The sequence below is a fragment of the Cucumis sativus genome, chromosome 4 (assembly GCF_000004075.3).
Source record: "Cucumis sativus cultivar 9930 chromosome 4, Cucumber_9930_V3, whole genome shotgun sequence".
Lineage (NCBI taxonomy): Eukaryota > Viridiplantae > Streptophyta > Magnoliopsida > Cucurbitales > Cucurbitaceae > Cucumis > Cucumis sativus.
In genome coordinates this window covers 8703111-8713655 of record NC_026658.2, presented here as the reverse complement: position 1 = coordinate 8713655, position 10545 = coordinate 8703111, and the positions used below count along the sequence as shown (strand labels likewise).

General features: G+C 31.9%; 1 protein-coding gene and 1 long non-coding RNA gene across 2 annotated transcripts; one reads left to right on the top strand and one right to left on the bottom strand.

The window, feature by feature from the left end:
- Positions 1-3599: 3599 nt before the first annotated feature.
- LOC116403274 (basic proline-rich protein-like) lies at positions 3600-4854 on the bottom strand. Its single transcript, XM_031883885.1, has 2 exons — positions 3915-4854; positions 3600-3805 (listed from the first exon to the last, which is right to left on the bottom strand). Exons 1-2 carry the CDS (start codon positions 4765-4767, stop codon positions 3762-3764), a joined length of 897 nt encoding a protein of 298 aa, XP_031739745.1. The 5' UTR covers positions 4768-4854; the 3' UTR covers positions 3600-3761.
- Positions 4855-7745: 2891 nt separating this feature from the next.
- Positions 7746-8530, top strand: LOC116403532. The gene is made up of 2 exons (XR_004216311.1): positions 7746-8057; positions 8216-8530. It is a non-coding gene; the product is annotated as an uncharacterized LOC116403532 (long non-coding RNA).
- Positions 8531-10545: the final 2015 nt, after the last annotated feature.

Genomic DNA, 10545 nt, shown 5'->3' with positions numbered 1-10545 from the left:
TGCATACATTACCTCTATAAGTATGGTAGACAATAATTAAAATGCAAACCAAAATCTACTGTAAAACCTTAAGATATCTTAATAAATGACGAAGAGCAGTAAAATGATCTTAATCAGGATTGTGTGTATACATGTACTCAATCTTCTTACAACATATGCAATAACACATCTTGTACAGTTTATCAAAACATAGTACTTTTTATAATCTTTGCATATTCAGATTGAGAAACACTATCTCGTTTATTTTCCTTAAGGCTCATACTAGCATCATAAGATGTTCTTATAGAGCATCATTAAAATATAAAATCTTTTTAATAGCATTCAACGTGTGATTGACATAAATCAAAACATTATGAATAATACTCAGTGCATCACATTTAATCTCACATAAATCTTTCACTTCAAAATGTGATAACTTTATAGCATTACTAACATTTATGTTTGCATAAATTACACCAATATACAAACATAAAGTCACACAATCAACTCCAAGCAACTTTTAGTAAACACATATATCAACAATTCACTTCACAATACATTGTTTACTAAATTGTTGTTAAAGTTTTTCTCATTAAACTTTTAGAAACTAGTTGAAGACCATCAAGAAATTTGACTCTCCTAAGTTACCATTGAGGAATAATATCATCTTTACATACACTTGATATATTAGAAAACCACATACAAGAAAAGTGAATGAAATAAGGAATGGTGATTAACAGTTAAACTAAAAATTGATAGAAGCATAAATTTTGCTAACGTGCATTGGACCTGGAAATGTAATCCATCAAGTAAAATTTATATATTATTGGACCTGGAAATGTAATCCATCAAGTAAAAGAGTACAAACAAGAACAGTAACCCGATTCTAAGCCATATATTATTTCTTCAAGACCTGCAACCTAAGTACATATGTAACATATATATGTATGTAAATTTAGTTACATACATATGCATGTAAATTTAGTTAAACCTAAAAAATCAATTCCATTATTAAAATGGGTATTAAGCAAATAATGTCTCATTCGTCCTTCCAGTTTGATGATTCTTATTGTTTGCAACAAAAATAATCTATTAAAATAAAATCCACAACAGTTACAAATGCAAAAGCACCACAAATAGCTTTAAAAAGCTAATGATAACATAAACATGAAACACCAAAGACGAGTAACAAACATTAGTTCTTGATTAATTAACATTCATTAGTTCTCACAAATTTCTTTTTTTAACTAAATTCTAACTATGCACATCAATTGTTAAATGTGGCGTTGTTAGATTTGTAATACTCTAAGTAGCTAGGTATCAGGTGTGGCCTAAGGGTAGCTCAAATTTGGACGATAACTCTAGTGCACTAATGATAGAAGCAACTAAAATCTACAATGGGTTTGAGTTTAATGTTCCACAAAATAGACTGCGAAAAGTCCTAAAAAACGAGTAAAGTTATAGCCTCTTCATCTCGATGTTCCAGAAAATACACCATCTTGCACCCTCAATTTTATACATCATCCACCACTTCAAAATCGACCTACTAGCACTACCAACCTGAGAGTGGGGATAGAGAGAAAGAGATAAAAGAAATTATAAAGGGAATAAAATACAGTAACAAACACGATTACCTCTGTGGACTGTGATCATCTGAAATTGTTTGCCCAAGTCATCGGTGAATGGGTAATGATTTGCACCCAAAGCTTCACATATTTTCTGAATTTTTTCCTTTGCTGTCTCCATAATAAAATATGACAAACATATTTTTCTCAACTTGGAATTCAGATGTGAGTTTTACAACGGGAAGGCCATAAAGAACAATTCGATGTAACAAATTAATTCAAGAACAATGAAAAGAAAAGAAAAAAAACCATTAGAGAAAAGGCAAATGTTCTTCCAACTACATATTTGTTGACTGCAACCCAAAGTAGCAAGAGAAAACAAATAGAATTCATCTTTTGTAAAGCTAACTTCTGTAACTAAGGGATTTCCATTGCTAACCTTATCCCCATATACAAGATCGAATAGAGCGAGTTCCATTCATCGAAGGGAGAAAGAGAATTGAAGCTTCAATTCGTCGGAGGGTTTTCACGTATATGAGCCAACGACGGCAGGTAACTCACATAATGGTTTTTCAAATGGAGTTGTAGACGTCAAATCAGTGGGCAGCGTTGGAAATCAAGCAGTCAAATGTTCATCAGAGGGTTTTCACGCAGAGGCCGATGACGACGTAGATTCAAGGGACACGAGGGCTTTCACGCAAGCAACAATGAGAGCTTTCACGCAAGCAACAAGTAAATAAAATTAGTCATCACCCTCTTAATCAATCAAAGTATTTAAAATAAAAAATATATAATGCATTTTTTTACTGTAGGTTATTTTTGACTTTTTGTTTTTCTTGACAGTTTTTATTAAAACTATTGAGAATATCAAACTGCAACTGTCAAGTATTGTCAGTTTTGTAGTAGTGAATATCGTAAAATACTACTAAGATGTTTTCACTTTAGAGTACTTTTGTCATTTTGCTATATATGAAAATATCTACATAAATTCTATCCTTTACAACCATTTCTCTAGTTGATTTTTTAAAATTTGAAATAACAACGAGATGGTTGACAGTAACCATGAAAAAGGGAAGAATATGTAGTTGTAATAACGGTTGTTTGATTCTCGTGAAAAGAGTTTTCTTAAATTATTCACTGAAAGATGGTTGAGATTATATGTATCAATAATCAAATGGAGGGCTTTCATTTGTATATTCCTATTGGAACAAAGAATTTCTATTTTAAAAAATTATTCATCATTATACAATTATATATATAATTAGCATGCATGTACTTTTGTAGACAACTCTTAAAAAAACGTTGAAAAAAAGTGTTATTGAAAAATATGAAAAGAGGAGATAAATAAATCATCAAGAAGAAAAATAAAAAGAAAAAGAAATGACCAATTATCTCTAATACAAATGGTGGCTTTAATAACTTTTTTTTTTTTTTTTTTGTTAGAAAGCAGTAAATATTTTTTGAATTTGTTAGATTGACGTAAATTATCCATTTTTAAAAAGTAATGAGTCCTTTTTACTATTTTTTTTCCCAAAAATGCCGTATTAATACAATTAACTTGGAACTCGATAATGAAAAATCTTTGTTTTTATTTTTCTTTGATTTTTTTTCTCTCACAATTCATTATCTGCATATTACATCATATTGGGTTAGTATTTTATTATTTTCTATTTTTTCTTATCTATTTTAAAGTTGTTTCCTGTTTTTATCTATTTTATTCTTAATTATTTATATTTATATTCAAATATTATTAATTATTTATATTTATATTGCATGCACAGATTGAAAAGTACATTTATCAAAGTTTGAATATAAATAAAATTAATTTTACAAGAATATGCGTAAGACAATGAAAAAAAAATGATTTAGCTTCATTTAATAACTAATAAAATTGAAAAAATTGAAAATTAGTAAGATAAAATAAAATTTTATATTAAAAGATAATTCGAATATAAATTGGCCACATAAAAATTGACGAAGGATTTGATTTATTGTGATTAAGTCGAAAGTTAGTTGTAGAAATATTTGACAACAAACGATAACTTAAAATATGTATTGGTGAACAAAAATAAAGAAGGGTTTCATTTATTATGATTATATTGAATCAGCTTGGTATTACATTTTATCCTAACTTCATTCTTAGCTGATTCAATAATTACACTTCATTCATAATTACTTCACTTATAGTTAATCTACGAAACCCAGAGATGGCACCATCTAGGCGACGTGTGCTGGAGGTTTTGTGCCGTGTCCTGGACCGCCTGGACTTGGTCCAGAACCTAAGTTTTCAAGCCATGGTTTGACGCTTTTCTTTGCTTTACTGAACGTATATGGATCAACTGGAGGTTTTGTACCATGTCCTGCGACCGCCTGGACTTGGTCCAGAACCTAAGTTTTCAAGCCATGGTTTGACGCTTTCCTTTGCTTTGAACGTATATGGATCAACTGGAGGTTTTGTACCATGTCCTGGACCGCCTGGACTTGGTCCAGAACCTAAGTTTTCAAGCCATGGTTTGATGCTTTCCTTTGCTTTGAACGTATATGGATCAACTGGAGGTTTTGTACCATGTCCTGGACCGCCTGGACTTGGTCCAGAACCTAAGTTTTCAAGCCATGGTTTGACGCTTTCCTTTGCTTTGAACGTATATGGATCAACTGGAGGTTTTGTACCATGTCCTGGACCGCCTGGACTTGGTCCAGAACCTAAGTTTTCAAGCCATGGTTTGACGCTTTCCTTTGCTTTGAACGTATATGGATCAACTGGAGGTTTTGTACCATGTCCTGGACCGCCTGGACTTGGTCCAGAACCTAAGTTTTCAAGCCATGGTTTGACGCTTTCCTTTGCTTTGAACGTATATGGATCAACTGGAGGTTTTGTACCATGTCCTGGACCGCCTGGACTTGGTCCAGAACCTAAGTTTTCAAGCCATGGTTTGACGCTTTCCTTTGCTTTGAACGTATATGGATCAACTGGAGGTTTTGTACCATGTCCTGGACCGCCTGGACTTGGTCCAGAACCTAAGTTTTCAAGCCATGGTTTGACGCTTTCCTTTGCTTTGAACGTATATGGATCAACTGGAGGTTTTGTACCATGTCCTGGACCGCCTGGACTTGGTCCAGACCCTAAGAGCACTCGAGTTGCATCAACTACGCCTGTATGGCTAAAGACAATTCCAAAAACAACACAAACAATTAGGAGGGTAGAAATGTTTTGAAACTTCATAGTGCACTTTAGGATTGGGTTTTGCAAAAGGTTAGATGGGAGAATAGAGATTTGGGTTTTAGGTTTGTGTGGAGTTGGGAGTGAGATAGATTATTTGTGGGCAGTTTTATAGTGAAATGAGAGAGGGGGGTTTTGGAAGGACTTTGATTTTGGTCATAGAATAAAAAGTTTGAATTTTAGTGTTTTGGTTAATGTGTAAACTTCCTATTGGCGTTTGAAATTATAAATAGTACAAATTTAGTAAAACTAATTAACTTTCCTTTTCTGTAAAATTTCAAATAACAATAATAATAATAATAACATGGCAATTATATATAATTGGTAGTAATTGGAATTTGGCTAAAAGTTTAAGCTTTATATAAATCATGGTAAAAAAATGTAGAAAAAATTTAATATGTTTAATTTTAAAAAATTAAAAGCGAAAAAGAAAGAAATAGATACTAAATAGACCCTTCGAAATCTATATAAAAAAAATTGAAGCTTAACTAAAGATGACGAAAATTGTAATTTAACGTAATTATAATTCTGATTTGAACATAATTTCTATTGGATAATGTTTTTAATCTTGAACAATAAATTCTTCTAATTACATTTTTTTCTTCTATTCCATTTTTAAAATAAACTTTAAAATTTTATGCAATTTCTCTATTTACTGTTTGGTTGAAAAAAAAAATGAGATTGTTGACAATAACCATGAAAAACGGGAGAAAGGGTAGTTGTTGTAACGATGGTCATGTTATTTTGATGAAAAGAGTTTCCTTAAATTATTTTTCACAAAAAATGTTCGAGATTATATGTATGATTAAGTAAAATTGAGCGCTTTCATTTGTTCATTCGTACAAGAACGAACTTCTTTTAAAAAGATTATTCATGGTTATACAATTATATATATAATTAGCAGGTCATAAAAAAAGTGTTATTGAAAAAATTAAAAGTTCAAAGTAGGAAGCTTATTGCAATTTTCTACAAGTGGGGCTTCCAATACTAACCTTCCAATTCAGAGAGAGTTCCCAATTTAGGTGACAGATAGATTTATGCCTTTGTTTATCCAATAAACTCTCAAATTTGGCATGTAAATCCAGTTAACAAAGAAAGATATGAATGGTGCACATAGATTCTATGTATACCATCTAGGTTGTATACTCTTAACAACCCCCCATTTTCAAGTTTTCTTTTAGAGTGGGGCCCCAAAAAGTATGTGCCATGCTAAGCAATGTACTTGAGTAACAAAGACAAAAATCAATGTTGGACTTAATTATTTCCACGCTGATTCTCAAGTTTGTATGCGTTGGTTCCCTAAAAATGTACTTACCAAATTCAAAAATGTAATATGCTATAACGTCCGGTGTTTAGGATGGGAGTGTGAATGAACCGATATCATATCTAAATGAGAGAAGTTTTGAGGACGTGGAAGTAAGGTTAAGAAAGATGTAAAAGAATTAAAAGTTACTACATATTCCAACAAGGTGCACTTTCCTTTTCGGTGGTTGGATCATAGGAACTTCAAAGTTAAGTATGCTTAATATAAAACTATTCTATGTTAGGTAGCGTTTTGGGAATTTTCTAAGGTGCATATGAGTGAGGAAAAAGTATGTCGAAAGAACTTGTGTTGGTTTGTAGAGACGACCTTGACTATAATAAGCATTTGAAATTAGTAAGGATGACGTGGCTATGTTGCAAGACATGCATGAGAATCTTGAGAATTCAAATTTTGTATCTTGGCTAAAATGGGTTTTAAACATAAATTAAAGCAATATTCAAGGTTGTATTGCCAAAAATGAAAGAAAAATAGTTAGAAGCATCTTGTCAAAAATGATTGAAGATGAAATAGGAGATTTAAACACATAAATAAATCGTTTAGAAATAGAAGATGAAAAATCTAGAAAGAGGAGATAAAGAAATCGCAAAAAAAGAAAAAAGAAAAAAGTGACGAATCGTGTCTCAGTATTTTTTTCTTTAAATGTTTGATTTCTCACAATAAATTATATACATACATCATATGGGTTTAATATTTTATTATTTTCTATTTTTTCCGACCTATTTTAAAGTTATTTTCTCTTTTTATCTATTTTATTCTTAATTATTTATATTTATATTCAAATATTATTTATTAGTTAACTTACCATGCATGATGCATGTTATGAGTTAACAACCTTGAGGCATGCACATATTGAAAAATAAATTTATCAGTTTGAATAACTAAAGATCGTGCATAATCATTTAAATTTGAGGGGACGTATGGTCGATTAATCACGTGTGGTCTATTAATTTTGTCAATTTTGTTGATATTTTCTATGGTAGGCACGTGAAAATTGATTCGTATAGTGTAAATATTATATGAAAAAACCTCTTAAATTTAATTGATGTCTGTCGTTTAGTTGAGTAATTAATTAATTTTATTGAATTATACCCATGAAACAACGTTGATTCTGCAAATCCTAGATATTAAGTATCTATACTATGTCCCAAAATGATCTCGAGAAGAGAACTCCCGGACACACCTTCATTTAATGGAAAATTACATAAATTTGAGTGAAATTGACAAAATATACAGAGAGAGAGAGAGAGATTCACAAAATATTAGCTATATATTTTCACCTTTTTAAAGAAAAAACGGTTTAAAAAATGACCCCAACCGACGAACATCCTATTAGGGGTGTTCAAAATAAAGTTGAAAACCAAACGGAATGAATAATCGAACCAAAACCGAACCGAAACTGAATGCATGCAGTTTGATTCGATTTTAATGTTTAAAAAACCATTTTTTATCCGGTTCGGTTCAGTTTAAGATGTTAAAATCGAACTAAAACTGAATCCAACCGCTTTAGTTATAAAATAAATATATTTATATAATAAATAAATAAATTTATAACACATAAGTTAACTTAGCGTTTACGTTACACAAGTTTGGTTTTTGGAAGTTGGAACTACAAATAGACACAGAAGGAGACACAAACAGACGCAAATGGAGACGCAAAGTTACGCAGAAGGCAAGGAAGAACGAACGAAAACGTAGAACGAACGAAAACGCTCCTCCGACTGATTCCTCCAGCGATGCTAGTTGAGGCAATCCCTTCGAGGCTCCGACGACGTGAACGCAGACTAAGACGCTATCACGCTTGACTCCTCCAACGGTTTGAAAGCAAACACAAACGCTCCTCCAGCCACAAACATTAGTTGTTGAACAAAGATGCAGACGCTCCTCTGGCTTGAAACGTTAGTTGAACGTAAACCTTGATTGAAGTTGAAGTTGACGATTAGCAAAGTTCCATATGATTGATAAACACTAGGTAGTCGACATAAACTCTAGTTGACGCGTTGGTTGGTTGGAAGTAACTTGATATATTACCACAAATGTAAATGTCAAACGAAAGAAAATGTGACTCTTGTATTGTTTGTTCATTATCATTTTCATGCTAATTGAAGACATTTTTTATCGCTATGATAGGTAGTAGGCACTACGCAGAATGTCGACCAGTTTGACCAATAACGAAGGTAACACGAAATCAGATACAAGTAGCAAGATCAATAATTGGTCTAGTGTGAACGAAAATGATGTCGTTGAGGTTATCATGCCACCACCAGAACTCCAACCATCTCGAAAGAAGAGGAAAAACACGTTTATGGTATGGGATCATTTTACTAAATGCTCTAAATATAGTGATGATGATCCACATGCTAAATGTAATTATTGTGACGCGGTGTATGCATGCCATCCAAGAAGAAATGGAAATTCAACTATGAGAATGCATCTTGAACATTACTGTAAAAATAATCCTTATCGATTTAAAGGCAATAAAGTAAATATGACTCAAATAAAGTTAGTATTTCAGAATAAAGACAATGATGGGGACAATAAAAAAGTTAATTATAAGATATTTACCATTGAAAGTGCTCGATGACTAATTGGTGAGATGATCATAATTGACGAGTTGTCTTTTAGATTTGTGGAGAATGAGGGATTTAGGAGTTTTGTGGAAGGAACTTTGATGTTAGTAGAACCAATATTTGTTATTCATTCTCGAACTACAATTGCTACAGATATTTTAGGAATATATACTAACTTGGGAGAACAGTTGAGAGATATTTTTGTGAATGAAGGATATAGAGTCTCACTTATGACTGATACTTGGACATCAATTCAAAATGTTAATTATATGGTTTTGACTGCACACTTTGTTGATAGAAATTGGAAGCTTCATAAGAGAATAATTAATTTCTCTCATATTGAAAATCATAAAGCGAAAACAATAGGAAAAGAAGTAAAAAAATGTTTGAAATATTAGGGTATTGATATGGTTTTGACTGTAACCGTTGATAATGTTTCATCAAATGATACAACTATTGCTTAACTAAAGAAACGTTTCAAACATGCATTTGTGTTGGATGAGGATTTTATGTATGTTAGGTGTTGTTCACATATATTGAATTTAATTGTGTGTGATGGTTTGAAAGATGTGAATGATACATTGATTCGAATTCGAAATGCTGTTAGGTTTGTTAGATCTTCTCCTGCTAGACTTGCTAAATTTAAGAAGTGCATTGAGGAGGAAAACATATCTTGCAAGAGTATGTTGTGCCTTGATGTTCAAACTACATGGAATTCCACATACTTAATTCTTGATGCAGCTGAAAAGTTTGAAAAGGCATATGAGTGGTTAGAAGACTACGATATGATCTACATGAATGATGAGTGTAAACCAACTTCTAGAGATTGAAAAATTGCAAGAATGTTTACCAAATTTTTGTTTGATTTCTATGAAGTAACTATTAAGCTTTCAGGGTCTCTTTATGTTACTTCCAACACTATCTTCCATGAGATTGGTATAGTTCATAATTGCATAAAAAAATATGCAAGTTTAAGCGGTCCTGATAATGAGTTATTGCATGACATGACATTGAAAATGCAAGAAAGGTACCATAAGTATTGGGGGGAAGACCGCAAAAACAAATTTCTTTTTGTATGTTGCTTTTGTTTTGGATCTACGTTACAAGATGAAATCTATCATGTATTCTTTGACTCAATTATTTGACATGGATACAACAAAAGAAGTAGAGAACAAGGTGAAGTCTGTTTTGAGAAGATTGTTTAGTGAATATTCTTTAAAGTATCATAGACATGAATCATCTCAACTAAGTGTTTAAGGATTGTACAGGTATGAGTCAACCTTTAGTTTGTAGTAGTAGTAGAACTCCTTCTTCCACTACATCTCGAACTTTTTCTTCTGCTTCAGACGTTCTTCGTATCCCTTTTGAAGATATGGATGAAGAGAATGTTCTAACTGTGGATACAGAAGTTGATATTTACTTATTGGAGCATTGTATTCCACGTGAGGCGAACTTTGATATCTTAGAATGGTAGAAGGAAAATTCTTCAAGGTATAAGGTTCTTAGTCAAATCGCAAGAAATATTTAAGCAATTCTCAGTCTGCGTTGGCATAGTGATTGATCCGTTTCGTTCCGCTTTAGCTCCAACCCCAGTTGAGGCACTTTTATGTGCACAAAATTGGCTACGTATTCGTTGATCTTAAAAAATTACGGTTGAAGAAGGTTCGTATCTGTAGAGCATTATTTATAATTAATTTGCATACTTCAAAATTCAAATATATTGATATCATTAATATGTTAGTAATAAGATTATTTAGACTTCAATGCGAGTATATAGACAAAAAACAAGGAGATGAACGAGAATGAGTATATAGACAAAAAACAAGGAGATGAACGAGAATCAGTATATAGACAAAAAACAAAGAGATGAACGAGAAGGAGAAAAACGAA